This window comes from Uranotaenia lowii, chromosome 2, assembly GCF_029784155.1.
Source record: "Uranotaenia lowii strain MFRU-FL chromosome 2, ASM2978415v1, whole genome shotgun sequence".
NCBI classification, from domain to species: Eukaryota; Metazoa; Arthropoda; class Insecta; order Diptera; family Culicidae; genus Uranotaenia; species Uranotaenia lowii.
Window position 1 is genome coordinate 263,623,173 of NC_073692.1, and position 25,932 is coordinate 263,649,104.

At 36.5% G+C, this 25,932-nt stretch overlaps 2 protein-coding genes and 1 long non-coding RNA gene across 9 annotated transcripts in view; 2 read left to right on the forward strand and 1 right to left on the reverse strand.

The window, feature by feature from the left end:
• The window catches only part of LOC129743900 (uncharacterized), a 75,378-nt gene extending 72,231 nt beyond the window's left edge, over positions 1-3,147 (reverse strand). The window contains exon 1 of the mRNA XM_055736141.1: positions 1,194-3,147. The gene's annotated coding sequence lies outside the window, so the exon portion shown is untranslated. The remainder of the gene's footprint in view (positions 1-1,193) is intronic.
• LOC129743903 (gastrula zinc finger protein XlCGF71.1-like) lies at positions 270-24,240 on the forward strand. 7 transcript variants are annotated; one of them, XM_055736145.1, is made up of 4 exons: positions 270-438; positions 501-564; positions 23,281-23,981; positions 24,047-24,240. In XM_055736145.1, exons 2-4 carry the CDS (start codon positions 547-549, stop codon positions 24,168-24,170), a joined length of 843 nt encoding a protein of 280 aa, XP_055592120.1. In that variant the 5' UTR covers positions 270-438; positions 501-546; the 3' UTR covers positions 24,171-24,240. The 7 variants fall into 7 exon arrangements, 2 of the variants coding, with proteins under 2 accessions (XP_055592120.1, XP_055592119.1); XR_008736720.1 differs by lacking the exons at positions 270-438; positions 501-564 and adding exons at positions 22,439-22,876; positions 22,940-23,226 and having other exon boundaries at positions 23,281-23,985; XR_008736722.1 differs by lacking the exons at positions 270-438; positions 501-564 and adding exons at positions 22,440-22,876; positions 22,940-23,226 and having other exon boundaries at positions 23,285-23,981.
• Positions 578-4,168, forward strand: LOC129743905 (uncharacterized). The gene is made up of 2 exons (XR_008736725.1): positions 578-927; positions 3,603-4,168. It is a non-coding gene; the product is annotated as an uncharacterized LOC129743905 (long non-coding RNA).
• Positions 24,241-25,932: the final 1,692 nt, after the last annotated feature.

Here is a 25,932-nt window from a genome sequence, read left to right on the forward strand (position 1 = left end):
GTTATGTTTTGGATTTGAGGATTTGTGTTAGATCTGGCAAGCATTGTTGTGGCTTGCGTACTACCGAGGTCTCCTTAGAGTGACCAGACCGATGTCTCTGATCGTTGCCATGGAAAGAGGTTTTTGAATTTTTCATGAATCGACTGCCTCCGATTCATGAAAAATTCTTCCGTTGCGGTAGTGTATGTAGCGTTATAATTAAGTATTTGTGATTATTAAGTAATGAGCGTGCAGTAATTGTATTAATTCGAGCCAAAATTAACTGTTTAGAATTAAGAGTGTAACCTGTCAAACGAAAACACATGTGAAAACGTAAACAAAGAAAAAGCAAAACAACATAGCACAGCGAAACAGTTCACCGTTTCTGTTGGTGGAGTAATCCGTTGCACCCCGAAGCCGTGACATATAAAGAACCGGGTCGCCCCGCATCGGCAGGAGGTGAGCGAAAACAATCCGGATAAAAACGGATCGGATAAACATCCATTCTCTTTAACTCCCAGGCAACGGTTAGCTCTATGCATAAATCCACAACATCCAGCCCCGACGATGAACACGGCAAACCAGGTTGGTGCTTCTAGTAACCGCTCGAATAGAATTGTACGATGAAAAAACCATGAATTCCATAATCACAAACCATAAATTTTATGGTCTACACAATGAATATTATCGTCTCCGATACCGTGAATGTACATTGGAATTCATAGTTTCCGACCATACATTTCACTGTTTTGGCGAAAATAACCATGAAAAAGGGGTATTGTTATGCAGCGTGACCATGAAAAAAATGGCGTTTTCCCATACATTTGGAAGCTCAAAAATATGAAGTTCATGGTGATTACAGCTTCCACTTTTTCACAATAAAACCATGAAAATCCGTTTATTTCCATTGTTTAAACGAAGATGGAAATCAAGGTTTTTCAATGGTATGTAAGTATTGTTTTAACCATAATCTTTCATGGTTTACCATGAATAATTTATACTTTCATGGATTGGAATAGTTTGCTTAAGTTTATACTTATTTCAAGGAATTTTATTCATGATTAGTTATTGTGACGGAGGCTTTCTTTGGTCGATGCCACAAAATAAAAAATAACAAAATAGCAAACATATAGTTGGCAACTTCAATTTAGTTGCATTTTGAATGAACCCATTTTGTTGTTCCCCCCATAAAAGTAAAGATTTTAGCGACTCACGTGTATTTCTATCGCGCCTCCCACGAAGACTCCTTCGATGACGCGTCATGATTGATTCGGGCTGCCAACGCCGACTTGCGCCGTATTTGCCAGGCTGCGATTTGTCTCTCCCGGGCTGTGCGACACGCTTCGGATGACCTCACCCGTGCCGCACCCAACGCTCGTTTCTCGGCTCCTCGCCAAAATTTTGGGCAAAACTGTTGTGCCACCACTAAACCGCGCCACCATTCCGGACCGAACCTTCTGTCTTCGCGCCTGCTCGCGCTTCGGCGACAGCTTCGCGTCGGACAATCCCGTCATGGTACCTTGCTGGTGACTGGTCATCAGTACCAAAGGGTGGTATGAAAAAAACCTAGTAATTGCTTTTGCTAAACGTAATCGAGCAGTCGAGCAGTCGCTTAAAGCAATTGCTTCGGTTGTTATGAATAAAGTTTTTTTTGACAGCTGTTTTCTCAGTCAGAAGCTTTTACTTTTAGAACAAGCTAGTTTGGTATGAATAAAGCTCAAATCTGAAGCAATTGCTCGACCAATCTCCTAGCAATAGCTTTATTTTCTAAGCATGCTCGGTAGCAGACTTTTCCAATAAAAAATTCTTTAATAACGTCATGAATTTATCAAATTAGCAATATTTCACTTCAAAACAATCCAAAAAGGCATTTTCAACATGGATAAAGAAAGTCGAAGTGATTAACCCAACTTTTTTCATATTTCTGTCGTTGTATAAAATCATTCGTCTAAGATGAAAATAAACAAATCAATTAGTAAATATTTCAAATAAAAAAAATCCGGCTATCGTGGAAGAAGTCCCAATTGGATCAAAGTTAGAAATAAATTGTAATAATTTAAAACATTATACAGATCTCTCATTTTTATATATTTTTTTATAATTCTAAGATTTAAAAAAAAATCTAAATTAAAAGCGGGCCTATTGCCTATTATTTTAAACATCGGATTATCCCGATCCAAATACACGTGGGAGAGCTTATGATAAATATTAAAGTTAGGCCATTTTTTGTTTGACAATATTCGAATATGTATGTATTCATTTTTCTTTAAACATCAACATACAAGCACGCATTAACAAAAAAATTCCGGTCGTTCTCACACCCACCACCCGCTTCGTCGACTTCAAGCCTACTCTAGTCGTACTTTTCAATTTTCTGACCGTCTTCTTTCATTTTACTATAGAAAACTTCAGATTCTGCTGGTTGGATAGCTCTATTTTTCGAAGCAAAAGCTATGTTCTAAGACTTTAGTACACATCCGCTAAGCAAATGTTTATTCATACCAAACTAAGCAAATGCTTTGGACTTTTGCTTTGATTGATTTCGAGCTAAGTAAAAGCTACCGAAGCAATTGCTAAACCTTATTCATACCACTAAAAGAAACGCTGAGATCCGGCGAGCTTCCCGGAACTGCCGCACAATGGGCTGGAAAGTTGATGGGCGTGCCCTCCGGTTGGCGGAGAACACAAGTGAGAACCGCTATCCGAGTGACTCCTCCTTCCGGACGATGATGAATGTTGGCGAAGCAAAACGTGCGAGTTGAAATTCAATTTTCCGACGCAGACGACACTCCTGCCCTGAGATGGTCGAAATCACCGAGGATCCAACTCGAACAACGTGGCCAGCTACACTTTTCCACTTGGGAAATACTATTCCCCTCGCAAGCAAACACACCACACTCCGGATTTCAAGAGAAAATTATTTCCTCCAGATTCGGCCCGTCTCGGCTCGGTTGCTTTTGCCCGCTTCGTTCTGCGCGTATTACTTTTGCCGAAAACGGCCCGGCAAAATGAAATCGCGTGCAACAAATCGCGAATTCCGAACTTTTTGCCCCTTTATCTACGACGGCCAATCAACACTCGGGGTGCTCTGGGAACAACCCAATTTTTCGGCCCACGACGCACGAGCCACCGCACTTGTTCGCCTTTTTCCGGAAACCTCCCGTTGACAGCCGTTGACAAGTGAAAAAAATGCTGCCAACTTTTCGGTGCCAATTTGTTTTTTCGACCTCTTTAAACCAGGTTGTTCTATGACAGGCAGATTGTTCCGTTTTTCCAGTGTTAAACGGTTTGATGATTGCAAATATGAATTATTTGCTTGCTTCGTGTAAGCACGCTTCAAATCATTTATGAGGGAATGGGTTTAAAAATAAGAAGTGTTTGCTAATGCGCTCATATCGTATCTTAAATATAACAGAAAAGATTAATTGTAACATTATGCTTTGTAATAAACATGATTAACGTTTATTTAAAAGCACAACCAATCAGGAATATAATTCCTCAAAACAAGAATTAACTTAAGCAAACTGTTTGATTTAAAATAGAAATTCGATATAATTTTATTCAATTTTAAAATTTTTTGAATGCTCTATAATAATACTGTTTTTGCACTTTTCTAACACCAGGTGGAAAAACAAGACTCCTTAAATTGTCAAGAATCTATTGCAGCAAATCCGTCATCGTTCCCAATAACTCGCAAATGTCTGAGTTGCCGTCCATTCTCGGGTTTCTGTCGGGTTTTTATTTTTCCACCGTGGCTGGAAGCGGAGCATTCTTCGGTGTGCGTGATCCAGGTTTGAAGCAGTATGATACGGCGTGTGGTCATACCCGTTTCCGAGCCAAATTTACCGGAACTAAGTTGCCCGTCTTGGAGTGTCCACTGTAAAATAAATTAATAATAAATATAAACAAATATTAAACAATTATTCTTGAAATGTACTCACCACCAAAGTTTTCGCTGTTCTTTCCGTTGACCAGGAGCTGAGCTGGGTTGAGCTAATACCAGGCAGTTTGGGACAAGGGATTCCATCAATCGTACCTTCCGATGGCATCTTCCCGATCTCACACTTCACCGAAAGCTTTTTCCGCTGCCCCAGGAACGGCGCCCAAAAGGAAGTACTATTTGTTTCACCTTTCAGAAAGAGAGTGAATACATTAATTTCAATAAACCTATAGCTATTCATAAAACGAACTTACCATACACGCTCATATTTTTTTAACCATTAATGGCTTTTCTTGAACCATTTTTTGAGATTTCCGAAAGAACTGCCATAATTGTTATTTTTCAACCATAGTATACGTTTCAATTTCAAGCATTTCGGAAGTTCTAACGAAAAATAATGAAAATGGTTAAATTTCAACCGTAATATGTAAAAAATATCAGTCGCCATCTTTTAACGCGCAGATAACTTGTTTGTTTTTCGGCAGCTGCGCGTAAAATCGACCGATAATTTTAGTTCCAGCTCCATGAGAATCACCTGATAATAAAACTTGTAAGTCAACTAGATTAAACAAAAGTAGTAAAAACTAAACAAATTTTTCAAACATCCTCCTTATTCCCACGCCACTAACATTTTTTTCTCTCAAACAGAACAAACGGGCAAGGAAATTTTCTACCATCGCACTGCGGATCACAGGTTGCTATGAATTCGGATCAGGAGCTTCCAGTAAAAATATGCAGGAGCAGGATCGGGTACTTCGCATTCATAGGAGAGAGAGACGTAGAGGAGTCGAACAACGAAAAGTAGAGGAAAACGAAAATAAAATTAAACCAAAAGTTTCACAAGTATTTCAGGATGGATATTCATAACCACATCAATAAACAGGATTCTAAAATAAAAGTTCTATTGATAAAACTCTAATTTTGTTTTTCGATCATTCTGATAATTTTTTCCTGAATTTCTGCTCATTTTCACAGTTTTTGATCATGCTTGAAAAATAACCATAATCCAAGTTCTCCTCGAAATCCCATTTTATGAGTTTTCACGAAAAACTCATAAAACGACTTAACCCACAAAACTTCGATTATGGTTATTTTTCAAGCATTTATGGTTCAATTTGGCCGTGCGTGTACAGCATTTTCGCAAAAAATTATCTATCGAAAAATTGTAAGAAAAAAATGGCGCGCGCTCGAAAATATAAAGCTCTACACGATAAAATATATATGTGTAAAACTATCAAAATTTTACCAATGTTCACTTGGTTTGGATTTTCATTTCACAATGAAGTACACTGTAACAATAATAATCACAAAAAAAATATTGTAATACCGTGTTTCTGATTTTTTCGACAACTATGAAATATTTTATATTCACGATGAATTGTACGGTAACTTTAAAAATTATGGTGGTTTCATAATTAAAAGCGGTTGAAAAATATTTAGATACTACGATGAAATTCATTGTGAAATTGAAAATCATTGTACGTTTATTTTAATACCATGGTCTTTGCTATTCGGGCGGTTTATCAATGACGGCCCCAACAGGGTGAGTTATAAAATAGTGAAGAAAAACTTTGAGAAAAAGAGAAAAAATGTTTGTTTTCTTCAGGGCCGTTGTTCGGGAGCTCAACGCACTATTGAGCCCAGCTCATTCTTTTGGCCAAGCCGGAAGCAGACAGCGGAGGTGCTCCAGGCAGTGGTGCGTGCCCGAGGAGCAGTGCAACCAGGCAGGGTTGCCAGAAATTCTGTGATATTCAGCTGTGATATTCCTGTGCTGAATCAACTGTGATATGGATGTTGTTCGTCTTGTTTGTCAATTTGTAAACTAATGTAGGAAATACGGGCCCGTAAGTAGGATAAAATAATGTAAGCTAGCCTAGGTTTTGAATATGTCCTATTAGTGAAATTTTTGTGTAAGTAAATTGTGATAATGCTACAAGTTTTGGGTTTTGAGTGTTTGTGTTTTGGGATTTAGTTAGCCGTGCAGCACACACAGAGAGTCAGTGGTGCTCAATTTGTTTCATGGTTGGCTCTTCCATATCACAGATTTTTTGTTGAACCCATAATATTGCTAAATGAACATCGATAACTATAGTTATCGATGTTCATTTAGCAATACGAACAAACTAACGTTTATGTAAAATTGATTTAGCTGTAGAGGATTTCTCAACCGCTTATCGCTAAAATAATTCAACGGCTAGTCAAATCTGACTATATATTTTCCTAGTCTGCATTACAATCTGACAGTCAGTTCTCAAATACCACTGATGCTTGACTAGACCTCGAATTCCGTATGAACAAGCAGTTAAATGTTTGACATATATAGAGGAAAAAAGCCAGTAGTTATTTCTCATGGAAGAAGTCGCCCAACACGGAGCGGAAAGGTACATTTGATTTATTTTTTTCAGTTGATTTTCTTTACAATGTTTTAATGTTTTCAGATACATATAGAGAGAAGGGATTGACCCCCGAGGGCCAATCCGGAAGGTCGGATAAAAAAAACAGTGATAAACAAGAATCATCACGTAAGTTAAGTATTCTTAAGTTATTGAAATTTTTTATCACATTAATATTTCAACAACAGCTATTATTTTCTTGCAGGGTGCCGGCTGTTCAACTTCCACCGAAAAAAAAATTACAGCATTTTTTTAAGGCCATGATGGCGGCTACCCCAGCAGAAGAAAAAAAAACAAACAATACAGAGGTTAATATAAAAAATCATGCCACTGATCGTATATGTAATTAAATAAAAAATAAATAAAAATGCGTTTCATTAAAAACAAAAAACAAAAACAATGCATTTTATCTGTTTAAATTAATTTAATTAATATTTTTAATCTACGATGTCCTACGTTTACGGGGAGCAGCATTTACAGTAGAAACAGCCATACGAATGATTGAATGAAAATTCCTGTTGGATTCTTACACTCAGGCAAATTCTTATTATGATTCTCATAAGATGCATCTTATGAACCGCTTTTTAGAGTGTAATTTTTATTTCCATAAGAGTCTTATGAAATTCTTCGAATTTTCAAAGTAAGTTCTTATAAAAAATAGAAGAAGAAAAAAGAATGAACACATCCATTCCATCAGTCATTATTTTTCATCGTCACACGAGGCGTGAAACCATTATAGTTTTCCTAAAAGATAAGTGATTATCTCATTCTAAATGGTAAGTTTATTTTTTGTTAACGTTGATACTATTTGTAAACTCAAAAACATTTTTTTTTTCATTCGAGTTGAGTCGTTCGGCCAGTGCAGACGAGTTTTTGTTCACTGAGTGAGCAAAGTGGTGTGTAGTGGTTTTTCGCGAATTCGGAGTTTTCCACGTGAAGTTTGGTTGAGGATTCGGTCGTCAATTACCGGATTTTGCCTCTATGGACGATTGGCACAAGTGTGCATTCCACAATTTGATTTGCACCAAAAATTAGTGTCCGTTGTCATCACCGTCGTACAAGGCCATCATCATCATCAGGAGGTGCTCTCCTGTTCGCCCTACAGATCCGGGTTTGAGACACCGTCGAGGCATCGACTCGAGGAATCCGTTTTGTTCGTCGTAACGAAGAGGACGCAGGACGGAGTGAACACAGGAGCGTGTTATTTCTGGTTCTCTCGTCTCCAATCGCCATCTTGGAGGATCAATTGAAAACCACGTGGTTGGAACCAACAAAAAACACTTGAAAAAAATACAGTGTGATAAGTGCTTTAAATTGTAAGTTCTTTTTTCTTCTTTTTTCACTGTTTCTTCTCTATTTTTATTTATCTTTTTTATATTAATCGATAATTGATTGCTTCGCTCATATTTTAAAACGGAAGACCTTTGTGTCTCCGCTATAAAATATGAGTGAAGGCGGGGGGTTAAACCCGCCAACTGGAGATAATGAGAGTGTTACCTACGAGGATGAGGAGCATCTGGAGGATTCGGCTGCTGCTGGTCCTTCAGATGCTCCTCATTCTCGGATGGATGATGACTCAGAATCATCTTCAGTTGGTAGTAGAGCAACCCGTCTCCGAGCCTACACGGAGAGCGCAGGTTTCACTGGTCCATGGGTGGTTTTTATCCGGCCCAAAAAAAAACGGAAAACAGTTGAATGTGGTACAGATCACCAAAGATCTGGCGAGGTGGACCTCCGTGACCAGTATAACAAAGGTGCGACCAAACAAGTTGCGCGTGTTAGTGGCCAACCGGAAAGCTGCCAATGAAATTGCTGCCAGCAATTTCATAAATTTAGAATACCGTGTTTACATTCCGTCTCGAGACGTAGAGATCGAGGGTGTAATCACGGAAACAAGTCTGAAGGAAGAGTACGTGAAATCCAACGGCGTTGGCAAGTTCAAGAGCCTTGATTCGACTTCGGTCGAAATCTTGGATTGTCGTCAACTCCGAACTGCCAACGTCGTAAATGGAGTTAAAGTGTACTCGCCTTCAGATTCTTTTCGTGTGACCTTTGCGGGTACCGCCCTCCCTCACTACGTCTTGATTGACGGAATTTTAAGGCTGCCTGTGCGGCTCTTTGTGCCTCGACCCATGGATTGCAAAAATTGCATTAAGTTGGGGCACACAGCGTCGCACTGTTGTAATAAGCAACGCTGTCCCCAATGCGGGGAGAATCATGGGGCAGGAGCGTGCTCAGCAATGGAGCAAAAATGTGTCTATTGCGGGGGCTCACCCCATGATATCTCCTCGTGCGAGGCATACAAGAGTCGCTGGGATAAACAGAAGCGCTCTTTAAAAGAACGATCAAGACGTTCTTATGCCTCTATCTTAAAGAGCGCTTCTCCACTGGCCCAACCGCATTCGAGTAACATTTTTTCTGTGTTGCCAGTTGACAACGAAGAGACGACTGATGACGACAACCCATTTATTTTTGTTGCGAACTCCCGGAAACGTGTAAAAACAACATCAAAGACACCCAAGATTCCCAAAAAGATCCCTACAATAAGTCCTCCAATAAGCCCCCCTAAAAAACCTATTGCTGCAAAACAAAAAAATCAAACTCCCCCTGGATTCCGCACGATCTTTTCACCACAAATCGATCCAACACCAGCAGGGACCTCAAAGGCCCCCATAACTAATGAGGTTTTGTCTGATTCATCTTCCCAGCCGGGACTGTTTAAGTTGACAGACATCCTAAACGGTATTTTCTCGTTTTTTAACATCTCTGAATCCATCAAAGGTATTGTTAGTGCAATGCTTCCTGTAGTGAAGACATTTTTGAAGCAATTGATGCAAACTTGGCCCCTCATTTCAGTGTTTATCTCTCTCGATGGCTAATTTAAACCAAGAGGTCGGAGATATCACTGTTTTACAGTGGAATTGTCGTAGTATTATTCCTAAACTGGATCCGTTCAAATTCCTTCTTCATGAAATTAGTTGCGATATTTTTGCGTTATCCGAAACTTGGCTTTCTTCTCAATCTAACATCACATTCCACGATTTTAATGTCATACGTCTAGACCGCGACCAAGCATGGAAAAAATCGCATCGAAGAACGTTCAATTGGCCATCCGTGGTGAATATGTTCGATTCAAACTGCCAAGGAAAAAATTCACACACCAGAATGAACACTAACGATTGCAATGCCGAATAAATGAACTTTTAATAGGTTCGGGTGAATGAACCGATGGCCGAAACATTCGCCACAGTTAACTGGATCGATTTTTATTTTCACCACGACGCTCGTTGGATGAATAGATTCGCAAATGATTGTCGAAACACAATCGCCAAACGATTGCACGATTGCATTCGCGAATGTTTCTGTAACCGGTAAATGGATGCGCCATCAGTTGCTTGTTTTTCGGCTAATTTTGTGCGTGTTAAAGCCCCCGCGCTCGCTGACGATTTGTTTTCTCATGATGTTAATTCAATTTATGTTGGATTAAGAACATTCAGCATATAGTTAATGAAAAAGTGGACTTTTGGACATTGCGGGAATAACTAAACGGACAAAGGGGGGGTTTGAAAATGTCCACTCTTGTTCATGAAGCGTAGTGGTTCGGTCTATGTCCACTAGAACATTTTTTTGTTAAATTTTAATTTCAAATTTCTAAATCTAAATTCGAAATTCTAATTTCGGAATCATAAATTCTTAGTTCTTAATTCTTAAATCTTATTTCTAAATTCTTAATTCTTAATTCAAAATTCAAAACTCTAAACTCTAAATTCTAAATTCTAAATTCTGAATTCAAAATTCAAAATTCTACATTCTAAATTCTAAATCCTGAATTCTTAGTTCTTAATTGTAAATTCTAAATTCTTAATTCTGAATTCTTAATTTTGAGTTCTTAATTCTTGGTTCTTAGTTCTTATTTCTGAATTCTTAATGCTTAATTCTTTATTCTGATTTTTGAAACCTTAAATCTTAAATCCTTATACTAAATTCAAAATTTAAAACTAAAAATTCTTTATTCTATGTTCTTATTTCTCCATTATAGGTTCTCATTCGAGGCTGTCTATTCTAAATTCTTCCTGTATTTAGAATCAAGAATTATGATTTAAGAATTTTGAATAGAAATTTAGAAATAAGAAATGAAAATATTTCTATAAGAAGTTCAAATTAAAATCTTAAAATAAAAATGTTTGATTTGAATTAGGATTTAGGTACCGTGAAACGGGATAACTTTGATCACCGGGGTAACTTTGACTATTTATAAATTTTTCCACATTATGATCAATAACTTGGTCTATAGTTTGAATTTTTGAAAACTGTTTTCTACGTTTTAAAGCCCATTAATTGAGTATCAAACAGACAAAATTTGGTTTGTATTTGAAAATGTTTTCTGTTATTAAAAGTGAAATTTCAAAATCTTAAAATATCTATTCTTTCCGAGGCTCGCCAAAAAACAGATCTCCTGATGATACCAAAAAGTATTTAGAAGCAAATGGGTGGTTGAATGTGGAAGAACAACTTATATTCTTTGTATATGAATAGTTATAGTGCTATTTTTATAGTCATTTAATAATAAATTTTTGATATTTAAAAAGTAAGGACATTTTCAAAGAATAAGCCCTTATCAGACAAATGGAAAGGAATCCTAACAAATGACTAAGTTTAAAGAAAAAATGAACATGGAAATAGCGGGAGGGCCTAGGGGAATGTGTGAAGTTAAAATTTATTTGTACTTTGAAGCTAAAACTATTTATCAATTATTATGATTTTTGCCCCTAGATGTATGCAGCATCAGTGTTTTTTCGATTATAAATGTTTTTAAAAGAAAACGTTAAATAGCAAGGTAAAACTGATTAGTTAGAATTTGTAAACAATTATGAAGGTGTTTTGTATCCTTTACGATCAAGAAAACTCGTTAAAACCGTAAAAATGGAGACTGAGCAATATAACCTCAAAGCATCAATTCCTGAACAGCGAAGAAATCTATTTTTAAATCAAATTTAAAGTAGTCCAATAAATTTCTGCAACTATGTTTTACGTTCATAGGAGTCCAGTACTGGTTTTAAAAATATGAAACATTCCACAATCCCCTTAGTAGGAAAAATAATCGAAAAATATTGGAAAAAGTGATCAATATTACCCTGGATTTTAAAGACATTAATTTTGGAATTTAATGCTCAAATGAAAAAATTAAGAATTGAAAATTTATGATAAGAAATTTAGAATTTAAATTTAGAATCGAAAAACTACCATTTCGAATTCACAATTTAACATTGAGAATTAAGTCTTGAGAATTTAGTGCCAAAGGTTTGGATTTCAAGAGTTAAGTGCATAAATTTAAGAATTTCTATTTTGGAATTAAGAATTTATAAATAAGGATTTAGAATAACAAAATTAGAATTAAGAATTAAGAATTCAGAATTTACAATTTAGAGTTTAGAAATAAGAATTTAGAATTTAGAATTTAGAATTTAGAATTCAGAATTTAGAATTTAGAATTTAGAATTTAGAATTTAGAATTTAGAATTTAGAATTCAGAATTTAGAATTTAGAATTTAGAATTTAGAATTTAGAATTTAGAATTTAGAATTTAGAATTTAGAATTTAGAATTTAGAATTTAGAATTTAGAATTTAGAATTTAGAATTTAGAATTTAGAGTTTAGAATTTAAAATTTAGAATTTTAGAATTTAGAATTTAGAATTTAGAATTTAGAATTTAGAATTTAGAATTTAGAATTTAAAATTTAGAATTTTGAATTTTGAATAAAGAATTTTGAATTTTGAATGTAGAATTTAGAATTTAGAGGTTAGAGTTTAGAATTTTGAATTGAGAACTAAGAATTAAAAATTAAAAAAATGGAATTTAGAATTTGGAATTAAGAATTTTGAATTAAGAATTTAGAATTTAGAATAACGAATTTAGAATTTGGAGTTAAGAACTTCCAATTAAGATCTTAGAATTAAGAATTTAGAATTTAGAATTAAGAATTTATAATTTGTAATTTAGAATTAAGAATTTAATATTTAGAATTTACAATTTAGTACATACTTAGAATCTAAAAGTTAAGAAATCAGAATTTAAAAATTAAAATTTCCTATTTACAACGCATAGTTTAGAATGAATAATCTATTGATGTGAATGAAATGTATACCTTTATGAAATTATCTGACGAGTACAACTTCATTACGAATTTTAAAATTTCGCAACATTTTTCGTGCTAAACTCAGGAATGAAGCAAAGATCGAAATATGTCCTTTTCCTTTTTAGGATGTTGAAACTAGCCAAATTTTGAAGTAGCTTTAAAATCTTAACATTTTTAAATTTTTATTTGGCAATATGGCAAAAGCTAAATCCCTACGCTTCGTGAACAAGAGTGGACATTTTCAAACCCCCCCTTTGTCCGTTTAGTTATTCCCGCAATGTCCAAAAGTCCACTTTTTCATTAACTATATGCTGAATGTTCTTAATCCAACATAAATTGAATTAACATCATGAGAAAACAAACCGTCAGCGAGCGCGGGGGCTTTAACACGCACAAAATTAGCCGAAAAACAAGCACCTGATGGCGCATCCATTTACCGGTTACAGAAACATTCGCGAATGCAATCGTGCAATCGTTTGGCGATTGTGTTTCGACAATCATTTGCGAATCTATTCATCCAACGAGCGTCGTGGTGAAAATAAAAATCGATCCAGTTAACTGTGGCGAATGTTTCGGCCATCGGTTCATTCACCCAAACCTATTAAAAGTTCATTCATTCGGATTGCCAATCCGACCAATCGGCGATCGTCTGTTCACGCTCGCATCGCCGATGCTACCATCGTGAACGGAGCGGGGATTGAGAATCGTTAGCGTTCATGCTAGTGAACGAATTTTTCCATCCTTGACCGCGACGATTCTTATGGAGGGGTGCTTTTGGGAATCAGCAAGCGCCATTCCTTCTTTAGAATCAACCTCCCTTTATCGGGAGGAATTGAAGCTGTTGCATGTCATACAACTATAAGAGGAAGGGACTTATGCGTTGTCAGTTTGTACTGGCCTCAGAGAGTTGCAGTGAATCGAAGTCACCTTGAGGACCTGTGTTCAGTTTTGCCTGAACCAAGGTTGATCCTGGGTGATTTCAATTCACATGGAACTGTCTGGGGAGAACAAATTGACGATTGTCGTTCTACTCTTATCTATGATATCTGTGACAGTTTCAATTTAACAATTTTGAACACGGGTGAAAAAACACGGGTACCTAAACCTCCTGCAAGACCAAGTGCAATTGACCTCTCACTCTGCTCAAATTCACTATCATTGGATTGCCAGTGGAAGGTAATCCCTGATCCCAATGGTAGTGACCACTTGCCAATCAAAATTACAATCACCAATGGGGTCAGCAATTCAAATTCTACATATATGGCATATGACCTTACAAAACACATCGACTGGAAAAAATATTCGGAAGAAATAACAACATCCATCGAATCTATGAATATTTTACCTCCTTTAGAGGAGTACCACTTTGTTCCACGTCTGATACATGAAAGTGTACTTTGCGCACAAACAAAACCCATCCCAGATTCATCAGTTCCTCGAAGGCCTCCAAACCCATGGTGGGACCAGCAGTGTTCCAAGCTGCATAAGGACAAATCAAAAGCATTCAAAGATTTTCGAAAACATGGAACTCTCGTTCTTTTTAATGCATATGTTTCCCTTGAAAGTCAGTTCAAAAAATTGATCAAAGGGAAAAAGAAAGCGTATTGGAGGAATTTTGTGGGTGGTTTATCACGTGAAACATCATTGAGTACCTTATGGAAAGTGGCACGAAGCATGCGTAATCGATCATCTACGAATGAAAGTGAGGAATATTCGCATAGATGGATATTCAACTTCGCAAGGAAAGTCTGTCCAGATTCTGCACCAGTACAAAAAATAATCCGGAATGTGCCTCAAGATAGGTGTGGTCTGGATTCCTGCTTTTCGATGGTCGAATTTTCAATTGCCCTCCTCTCTTTCAACAATTCAGCTCCGGGAATTGATAAAATCAAGTTTAACTTGTTGAAAAACCTTCCGGATGCCGCAAAATTTCGCTTGTTAAATTTATTTAATCAATTCTTGGAGCATAACATTGTTCCCCAAGAGTGGAGACAAGTGAGAGTCATTGCTATCCAAAAGCCCGGAAAACCAGCGTCTGATCCCAATTCGTACCGTCCAATAGCGATGTTGTATTGTATACGCAAATTGATGGAGAAAATGATTTTGTTTCGTTTGGATAAATGGGTAGAAACAAATGGCCTCCTTTCAGATACTCAATTTGGGTTTCGAAGGGGCAAAGGGACAAACGATTGTCTTGCTTTGCTGTCTTCAGAGATACAAATGGCGTACGCAAAACGTGAGCAAATGGCTTCAGTGTTTCTAGACAAAAGGGAGCTTTTGATGCTGTCTCAATAGAGGTTTTGTCAGACAAGTTGCACTCCCGGGGTCTGCCTCCTCTACTGAACAACATCTTATACAGCTTGCTTTGTGAGAAACATTTGAACTTTGCTCACGGAGATATTGCAGTTAGAAGAATCTCTTACATGGGCCTTCCGCAGGGTTCATGTTTGAGTCCACTTTTGTACAACTTTTACGTAAGTGACATCGACAGTTGTCTCTCTGAAGGCTGCACTCTAAGACAACTTGCAGATGACGGCGTGGTGTCTGTCACAGGATCTACTGAGTTTCATCTGCACGCACCTTTACAAGATACTTTAAACAGATTATCAACCTGGGCTTTGGGGCTTGGGATTGAGTTTTCTCCACAGAAAACGACGATGGTTGTTTTCTCTAAGAAACGTAGACCTGCTCAACCTAAACTTCAACTCCTGGGCAGAACGATCACTCAATCGAGGTGTTTTAAGTATCTTTGGTTTGGTTTGATTCCAAATGTACCTGGAGGGCCCACATTGAGTATCTGAAAGGAAAATGCCAACAAAGAATCAATTTTCTCCGATCAATCACTGGCACCTGGTGGGGAGCCCATCCAGAAGATCTTTTAAAATTGTATCGAACAACCATTCTCTCAGTGATGGAATATGGAAGCTTCTGTTTCCAGTCAGCTGCCAAAACTCACCTCATCAAACTCGAGCGTATCCAATACCGTTGTCTCCGCATCGCTTTGGGCTGTATGCCCTCAACTCATAACATGAGTCTCGAAGTTTTGGCAGGAATACTCCCATTAAAAGATCGATTCAATTTATTATCACTCCGGTTCCTCATCAGGTGTGAGATCATGAACCCATTGGTGATTGTAAATTTTGAAAGGCTTCTTGAGCAAAATTTTCAAACCAGATTTATGTCTATATACCATGTCCTCATGTCAATGCAGGTTAACCATTCTCCGTATTCTCCAGCTCGTGTTTGTAGCCCAGACTACGATAATTCTTCTGTCCAGTTTGATTTGTCTATGCAGCAGGAAATTCGTGAAATCCCGGATCCGCATCGTCCACTAATGATTCCAAGAATTTTCGAAGCTAAATATAGACACGTCGATGCTGATAAAATGTACTTTACTGATGGATCACTTATAGAGGAATCAACAGGATTTGGAGTGTTCAATGAAATATCTAGCGCCTCTTACAGCCTCGAGTCACCATGCTCTGTGTATATAGCAGAGTTAGCAGCAATTCATTGGGCTTTGGACAGTATCGCTTCAAGGCCAGTTGGGAACTACTTTATTGTAACGGATAGTCTGAGTTCTGTTCAAGCAATTCACTCAATAAAACCGGGAAAGCACTCGCCATACTTCTTCGAGGAGATACGGGATAGTTTGAGTGTTTTATCAAAACGTCGCTTTACCATCACCTTTGTTTAGGTTCCCTCCCATTACTCGATAGAGGGTAATGAGAAGGCAGACTCTCTGGCAAAGGTGGGGGCGATGGAAGGCGACACGTATCAGCGTGAAATCGCCTTCAACGAATTTTACTTTTTAGTTCGAAGAAACTCTCTTGTCAACTGGCAGCGCAAATGGGACGAGGATGACAAGGGTCGGTGGCTGCACTCGATTATCCCAAGGGTAAGCCTTAAACCATGGTTTAATAGATTGGACCTGAGTCGAGATTTTATTCGTATATTTTCCCGTCTCATGTCCAATCATTATTCCTTAGACGCGGTACTCTATCGTTTAAATATTGCTAGCAGCAATTTGTGTAGTTGCGGCCAAGGTTACCACGACATCGAGCATATTGTTTGGTCGTGCGAGGTCCATCTTGTCGCTAGAACGAATTTCATAGACTCCCTTCGGGCCCGAGGAAAACCACCCTATGTTCCAGTGAGAGATTTGCTGGCTGTCGTGGACTTGGACTACATGTTCGAAATATACCTTTTCCTAAAAGCTATTGATCTTCGTCTATAATTCTTTTTTATTTTCATATTTCACTTATCTATCTTCTTTTTTCTTTAAAAGTGAACTAGATATAAGCACACAATTGTAATAAAAAAAAGGTGTCTGGCTCCTTAAAGCCTAAAGGTACACACAAAAAAAAAGCATAGTAAAATTACTAAATCCGTGGTTTAAACGAACAACAGGCGATCATATTTTTGAGTCAAATATGTTTTGTTGTTTATAATACCTTACGCATAGCTATTTTACCATGTGCTCAATTTGGCTGCGCATAGTAAATTCGACTGCGTTTTAGTAAAATTGTCAATGAAATGATGCATTGTTTTACTTCGTCCCTAGTAAAATTAATATGTTTCATGATGAAACTAGTATGTGTTATGATAAAGATTAGGAGGAGCGGGGAGCTTGATTTAGTAAATTACTATGTATAGTAGTAAAATAGTAAAATTACTATGTATGTTTGTTTGTTTATTTGCATGCATGCATTATGACATTATTTGAAACATGAAAATTCACACTTCCGACACACATCGGTCAATGTTAGTGTGTTCTCCCGATGTTCTGGAATGATTTTCAAAGTTATGTAACTATAAAGCAGCTCAAAATTAGTTTTTTTACAAACGGGTTTGATGATTAATGATCCTGAATTAGTGTAAACAACAAGAATGTTTACCATAGTAAAATTATCATACGCACTTATGTTTTTGAGTCAAATATGTTTTGTTCTCAAAAGTACGATGTGCGTAGTATTTTGTTAATATGAATTGGTGCCACAATGTCAAAATTACTTTGCGGACGGTAGTTGTGATAGAAATTATGATGAAATTATCATGACCATAGTATTTTCGACAACAAACATTGAGAGTTATCGAAAATTACCAGGTACATAGTAATTTCAATATTGTTTCATGCGCACTTTCACAAAATCGATGTTAAACTTTTCGTGGTTGAAAATACTATAGCGCTGAAATGGTAAAATTATCATGACAGCGTCTTTGGGATGACCACTCAATTTTTTTCCGTGTATGAGCCGTTTCAAATAAAGAATTTACAAAAAAAAAACTTTCTGTTCATTCCTGGAGAGATTTAACCGTTTAAAAAAAACCAAAAACATGCGCAAAATTTAGATCACAAAATGGGACTTGCACGCTAGAAATGATTAAACCATTTACGAATCAAAAATAACCATTTTTGACCTTTTCCCGGGAAATGTCATTTTATGAGTTCTCCATGAGAAGTCATAAAATGACTTCTAGGGGAGAAGTTAAAATATGGTTGTTTTTCAACCGAATGGGATTCTGGAGGAGAAGTTGAAAAATGGTTATTTTTCAATCGTATTTTACAGGGCAGTTTTTAGCAACCTGCATTTTTTCAATTATCGACATAATTAGGAAAAATACGGTTTTTGTATTTGTTTCTTTATTTCTTATAAATAATACTTTTTCCACTTTAATTAAAAGATATTTTTACCGAAATAAAAAATAAATAAATATCTAAACGGGAGCAGAAAACTCAGGCTCAACACAGCCTTAACACCAGCGGTAGCAGAAGTTCTCCCGTGACGGAAGTGGAGATCTCGTGTACCTTGGTGAGATTCTGTAAAGCCGTAGCTCTAGCGGAAAGGCTGTCACAATCTGCTGTTATTTGAGGAGGTTCATCTACGACTGGCAGGTGATGTGTTTCCAAAAGTGATGGCCCGTTTAAGCTCGGATAGTAAAAACGGATAGTAAAAACAGTTCGTAAGGAAAAAAAACTTTTCTGCTGCTGCCGGAGGAAGGGTCGGAGGATCTGTACTATTGGATTGCCCTAACGGAGGATTAGTAGGAGCGTTTTGATGGTGTCATTCAAGGTTCCAGTAGACAATTAGTTTGTTGAGGTTGAAATCATCTGGCGCTACTGACGCATTCTGAAAAACAAATAAAAATCATTTAGTAACCAACCTTGTTAATCCTGGGGGCTATCAGCTTTTCATAAATAATGTATCTTCCAGTCCACGATTTCGTAAGGTACATAAAATCTTTCACGTAGAGCTATTGATGTTTTTTTTTTCTTGCGTCTGCTGCTGCTGTGGCCAGGTAACGTTAATGCATCCTCGCAAGCTGGTTGTTTCGATACAATAAGTTTTTGAATTGGACCTGGAGCTATGTCCATCCGGTGCCCTGAAATTGTTTTTTTGTGGTTATTTAGATTAAAGTAATAACGAAAATTTATAGCAAATCACTTACTTTTCATGATTTCCTACGGATTCGATGTGATAAACTCGATAACTTGATTGAGTTACGGGAAAAAATAGATATTGCGGTTACTGGGAAAATTTCTAATCGCGCGACGGTAGCCTTCCGTGCGGTAGGCTAGCCGGAGCAGTAAACACAGTTAAAAAAATCACTCTTATTCACTAATTTCATTGAAAAGTTAAGAAGTAAATTCTTGAATCAATCTTCAAATCATTATTTTGCAAGAGAGGACACATGAAGTCATCGGAATGAAATATTATTATTCTTAGTATTCATGGAGATTGAATTAATTACGAGACAAAACAAAAAACAATCTACATTATTGAAAACACATTTTTCCATAGCCTGAGAATTAACGAATTTGGCATGACGAAGATTTTTGATGCGATAAATGCGTCTTTGATACTTTATATGCAAGCTTTATATGCAGGTCGAATTCAATTATGTTGTCGTAAAATGTAACAAATCGTATATGAGAAGTTAAAAAAAGGAGTTGTGTACGGTGAATAATCTATTAAGGTACACCGGGGTAAGTAGGGACGCGGGGTAAGTGGGGACGGTGGCTATTAAAACAATACTGTGAACTATTTTTTCAAACTTTAAATGCAGAATGTTAAATTTACTTGTAATCTATCCAATAACTGTAAAAGAGATACGGTTCCGACAATTGCGGATGTTTACGGTGACTTTTTGTAAATTTTCTATTTTTAACTACGATGTGGAGTTGATGTGCATCATTTTCAATCACAAATTTCTCGTAAACTAGCTGGCTCTTGACGAAAAACTCTACATTGAAACAATCCTTACATTCCAAACAACCAGTTAGGAAAAGAAACGACGGGTAAAAATTGCGAAAAAAGGGTTTATTTGCAAAAATCTAAAATTGTGTCTCCAAACCCTACCTGGGGTAAGTGGGGACGGCTTTATACATACTTGATGTTTACGCATTTTTTCAATTTTATCTTCTTCATTCAATACAATTTAGCTTTATTTAGCATTCAGATCATGAAAAGTTGATAAAAGTACTTGTTTTTTTTTCTAAAATAAGTATATATTTTCGATAATATCGGATTACACACAATAATCATTGAAAGATGCCTTATTAATAGTACCATGATCTTTTTTCAAAATTTCGGACGATTCGAGCAATAAATTAACGTATTCAACCAAAAAAACACACATTGAAAATTTCCTGAGAAATCAAAGGGAAACTCTACCGTCCCCACTTACCCCATAAAGCGGGGTAAGTGAAGACACCAGCCGTCCATAACAATTTACGTGATAACTTTTTTCGCTTTGCGTCTATCAAGCTCATCTCTTCAGCATTTGTGAACAACATGTTCTGCATCACATTGAATGCGATTTTATCAAAAATGACCCACTGCTGAATTTTTAATGATTTTTTAAAGTTGAACTATACGAAAAACCGTCCCCACTTACCCCGGTGTACCTTATAGGAAATAATACCATTCGCATCGCAAAAAATTGGACTGCGCACTCATAACTGCGAAATTTGTGCAATCTGTCGAATCAGTATAAAGTCTGACGGTTTTCTACACGCTAACCGCTTTTCAGTTAAACTTTATACGGATAACTCCGACTGCAAAACATAGCCCGAAATCCAACATTCAATGAATGATCGCTACCGTGTCGTCGAACTCTAAACTTATTTAAACAACTACAGGTTTTCATTTTTTTTCGTGAATTTGTCCGCTGGTTGAACCCATCGCAAACAGGTTTTTTTTTTAATATTCATTTTTCCGTGATTTTGACCGCTGATTGACCAAGCTCAAGGCAAACACAATTTTTTGTTTTATAAACAATAGATAATCCGATAATAATATTTGGTATACATGTTTGTTTGACAACTTTTTATTAAATCATCATTCAATGTTTTCCGCTTGTTCATCCGATTTAATTTCAGTCGATAAATAATCCTTATGTAGAACAATGCTCATTTTTTTCTTGAATACTGTAATTTTTTTTACAGTGGTACCCTACGGGAGCCCAAATCAGCTATCGCAGAAATAGAAAAAAAGAGTGGATCAGCAATATTTACAAACGCGTTCGGCTGCACCATTGGTCGCTTCCAAAATGGCGATGAAAAGACGTCGAATTATTCAACCATTTTATGGTTTATACTCGAGAAGTTCCTAAATGGTTAAAATTGATCTTGGAAAAATTCATAAAAAATAACCATATTGATAGTTTTGAGACAAATTTCATAAAATGGTTATTTTTGAACCAAATATGGTTAAGTAAAAATGAGCGTGTGGTTTTTGGCAATTCTCAAACTGAGTTTTGAGTGAAATTTCTTGACCGTGCAGCTATAAGAAAAATTTCGCCGCATCCCACACGCTATTTTTTTTTAACTCAAAATTAAGTATGACCGAGGTTCAAAACATACACACTCATCTGGCGCAACCCCTTATAGTGTAGTTTTGACCCGTTATCGGAAAAGACTGGGTTAACTCCTTTTTCATGTAAAGTCCTTGTACCCCTTATAGTGTACACAGCATGTACGTCAAAGCAGAGGTGAAAATTAGTAATGTAAGCATGTAAAATCTACACATTATTTTGGAAGCCCGCTTGCGATGTCAGCCCTTTGATGTTAGCCCTTAAAATGTCAGAAGTATGGAAAGAAAATAATAAAAACAAATCAGTTAGTTTTGAATTTCTGTATTCGGCAAGGAATCATTTTCATGCTCCTGTTATAGAATAGGAAAATATTCAATCAACTCAATCTATTGAACTGATCTTTCAGCATTAACCGATTATTGAATCGTCGAACGAGATCGGTTACGGCAGAAAGAGTTCTATATTCTGAATGACAAGTTAAAAAACTACCCTTTATTTAGTAAGCCAGCTTTTCTAAATAATGTGTAAAATTGACTCGAGGAAACGACACTTTTTTTGACAGATCTCGGCTGTTCGCAATAATGGGTCAATTTTACAAGTTTAAGGTGTTGCGCCAAATGAGTGTGTAGTTCGATTCTATGAACTTAAAGTTAAGTACCCTTTTTCCTCCTTGCGATGGATCAAAACGGAGTTCGAACTGCGAACTCAAAATTGATCCCTTTTTTTCCTTCTGCGAGGGATCAAAGCTGAGTTCGACCTTATGAACTAAAAATTGAACTCTCTTTGTTGGACTGAAAACACTTAGCGAGTTCAGTCCGAACCAGAACAGCAACCAACGAACACGTCGCAAAATTTTGTCTTTCCGGAACAGATACCGGAAGACTATGAAGGAACTTCATAATGAAATGTATGTTCACCGTGTCAGCGTAAAATTCTGTCCGTCATTGTCATCATATGGTGAGCGGCTTGGAATGTCCGGAAACTTCCGGATGTTGTATACTTCCCGTGGGAAGTAACATCCGGAAGTTTTCTTTGACCGGGAATGTCAAAACTTTCCACCGCTCTGTAATTGCAATGCAATGTACCGGAACAGCAACATCCGGGTACAGCAAATTTTAATCATCCTTTAATTCCCTGAAAATCAGCTACCCTCGAAAAAAAAGAATAAATTCTAGTTCGGCTGCCGAACTTAGTATTGAGTATGCCTATCAGAACTTAGTTTTGCTATTGCCCAGTCAAACTCAAAGTTGAGGGAAGCCACCGAAGTGCTGTTTTGAACCAAAACTACTTAATTTTGAGTTTAAAAAAAAGAGCGTGCATTTCTCGTTCGTAAAATTTTGTAAACAGGACATGCGAACTGTCACCACAAAAGAGAACATATATGTATACGTCATACGTATACGTCATCGTGAATCGACCGATGTAAACGGCGACGGCGATACAACTTTTTACAAGAATTTGAATTGAACATTAAATTTTAATTATCATCAGGACCATGCAATCGCCCAGTGAATATTTAATAGATAACTTCGATAAAGTGTGTCGTTTCTGTTTATCAGATGATGGATGCGTGCCTATAGTATGCGAAAATGGTATCAATCCGATTTGTGTGGGTGCTACAGATTTTATCATCTCAAAGGTATATTTATAATAATATTATAAATATTGATAGGTGCTTTCAACAACGTCGATTGCATGTTATGTGGAACTGCTGTTAACACATTAAGGACCGCGTTGAAATCTAAGCCAGGAAACATCAAAATTTGACATCTCAGAAACCACTGGATTAAATTCTACAAATTTAGAATTTTGGAGTTACCTAGTTAAGTTACTGAAAGTGATGTGAATATATTTTCATTATCAAATTAACAACATTTGAGTTAAGCTTCGAAGTGCAGCACACTATCGTTGAGCAAAAAACCGAGACATCTCGTAATTGATCCGCATGTGTTAATAGTTGTATGTTGTATGTATATCAATGGGAATTTAGTATATACCTAATTACTTTTTTAGGTAGACGAAGGCGATGGATTACCCAATAATATTTGTCACCAATGCATAGCTTGCATTACAGCTTATGAAGATCTTAATCGAAAGTGTACAGAAGTTTATGAACTACTTGGTGAAATTGCTAGCCTTCGATATTACAATCAGCTTTCAAACCCTGGTGACATATCACCGGATTCAATAGATTCTGAAGAAATAATTACAGAAGAAGTCGTTGCAAATCATTCAAAAAGCTATCACAATACGGGTAAAACAGAAGAAAACCCCGAAAGCAATGAGTATTTACAGTTCAATCGTTCAGAACAATCACTTATGAGAAAGATCCCTAAAAAAGCGCAAGAATGTCCAATATGTCACAAAACAATATCGCAGCTGAAAAAGCATATGATTACTCATACTAGCATCAAGGAATTTTCATGCACGTATTGTACGAAACAGTTTGCACTGAGACGGACTCTTCAGCGACACATTTTAGCAATTCATTTGAAGCAAAAACCGCACAAATGCGGAATCTGCACAGAATCCTTTGCCGATAGTACTTCGCTGCGGTATCACGATTTGGTCAAACATAAGGGTGTCCGTAATTTCTTATGTGAACTCTGCAATAAATACTATCACACATCTTCCGAGTTACAGCAGCACAAAAGTTTAACGCATGTTCAACGCCGTTTTGAATGCAGCTATTGCGGAAAAATGTTTGCAATGAAGTAGGTAAAACTGTTCGCATCATATTTACTTAGGTAAAAAAAAAGTTTTCATTATTCAATTACAGACACCACTTGAAGGATCATTTGATAGTTCATTCAAAAACTCGAGATTTCGAGTGTAATATTTGCAAAAAAAGGTTTTCGCGCCAAGGAATCTTAAAAAAACATATGTTTATTCATGAAAATTGAATTGAATTTATTTAATAAAAATATTCAAGTTTTTCTGAAACACGAACTTGAAGTATGTCTGGTTTCTTAATTAATGTTTACTTCTATTTAATGTGAAAGAAATAATGTACGCTGATGTGGTCTAGCAAATAGACTTGCGAGAGTCCCGGTATCGGCAAGAAAACTTTTAGGTTTTGATCCCATAAGTTGCCGACAGGTAAGATAGTGTCCCATTGTATAAATAATATGGTAAAATACTAAATAATTGATTACATTTAATAATCTTAGCAATCGACGATTTCAAGCCCCTATCTGAATTCCAAAATAAGTGTAAAAAGTTTACGGATGTATGATGGTATAAACAATGATTTTGTCGCTCAATAAAAATGGGATAAAATGTCTAATAATTACCGATTGATGAAAAATTACAAAATAAATCTTGCAGCGCTAAAACAAATAAATCAATCAAACAAAAATAGATCAAAATGCACATACCTTTCAAAAAACGATTTACCGGATCCCGGAACAAACAAAACCAAAAACCTTTTCGGGGAAAACGGCGGTAAAACAAAATTAGCAAACATTTTTGACCCATTCGAGACGGAGGCCTTTTCGCGACATTCGAACTCATGTTACTTTATTCTAAGATAACTTTTATGTCGTTTAATTTTCATCAAAACCATTGCTCAATACATTTTGCTTAACATTTTCGGATTTCATTGGTATAAGAATATTATTTTTCCGCGCAATAGTAAACTCACAATGAAAGATTATTCTGACAAAAGCACAAAAATTCCATTGCACACACGGTGTGCAATCGGTCTCGAACGGGTTAAGTGATCCATTTCTGTAGCAATTCATCTCACAACATCCCTCCGGGTACAAATCCAGGTCGAGGTTCAGCAAAGCAATGCAAATTCCACTTTTCGGTACTATTGTGTAGAAATTCTTATAATGCGCCAAACGATTTTCTGTTTTGCTGGAACAGCTCCTCAATTCACAAACCGTAGATCGCACTGACATTATTCCGTGATGTTGTGGTGAGTCACTCAGAGAGAGTGAGTCTTGATTCCAAAACATATATCTATACCAACACGTGAAAAGGATCTATCTCCAAAAGTAAACAAAAACCATTTTCAGTACCTCGCGATAGGCCAACACTTGCACTACTTAACGGTAAAACCCTTTTGAGAAAATAATAGGTGATATGAAAAAAACCTAGCAATTGCTTTTGCTAAACTAAATCGAGCAGTCGAGCAGTCGCTTAAAGCAATTGCTTCGGTTGATATGAATAAAGTTTTTTTTGACAGCTGTTTTCTCTGTCAGGAGCTTTTACTTTTAGAACAAGCTAATTTGGTATGAATAAAGCCCAAATCTGAAGTAATCGCTCGACAAATCTCCTAGCAATAGCTTTATTTTCTAAGCATGCTCGGTAGCAGACTTTTCCAATAAAAAATTCTTTAGCAATGTCATGAATTTATTAAATTTGCAATATTACACTTCAATACAATTCAAAAAGGCATTTTCAACATGGTTAAAGAAAACTCGGAGTGATAATCCAGCTTTTTTTTCATATTCCTGTCGTTGTATGAAATGATTCGTCTAAGATGAAACTAAACAAATCAATCAGTAAATATTCTAAATTAAAAATTCCGGCTAGAGTGGAAGAAGTCCCAATCGGCTTGAAGTTGGAAGAAAATTGTAATAATTTAAAACATAATTCAGACTTCCATATTTATATGATTTTTTTTTATAATTCTAAGATTTAAAAAAAAATTAAATT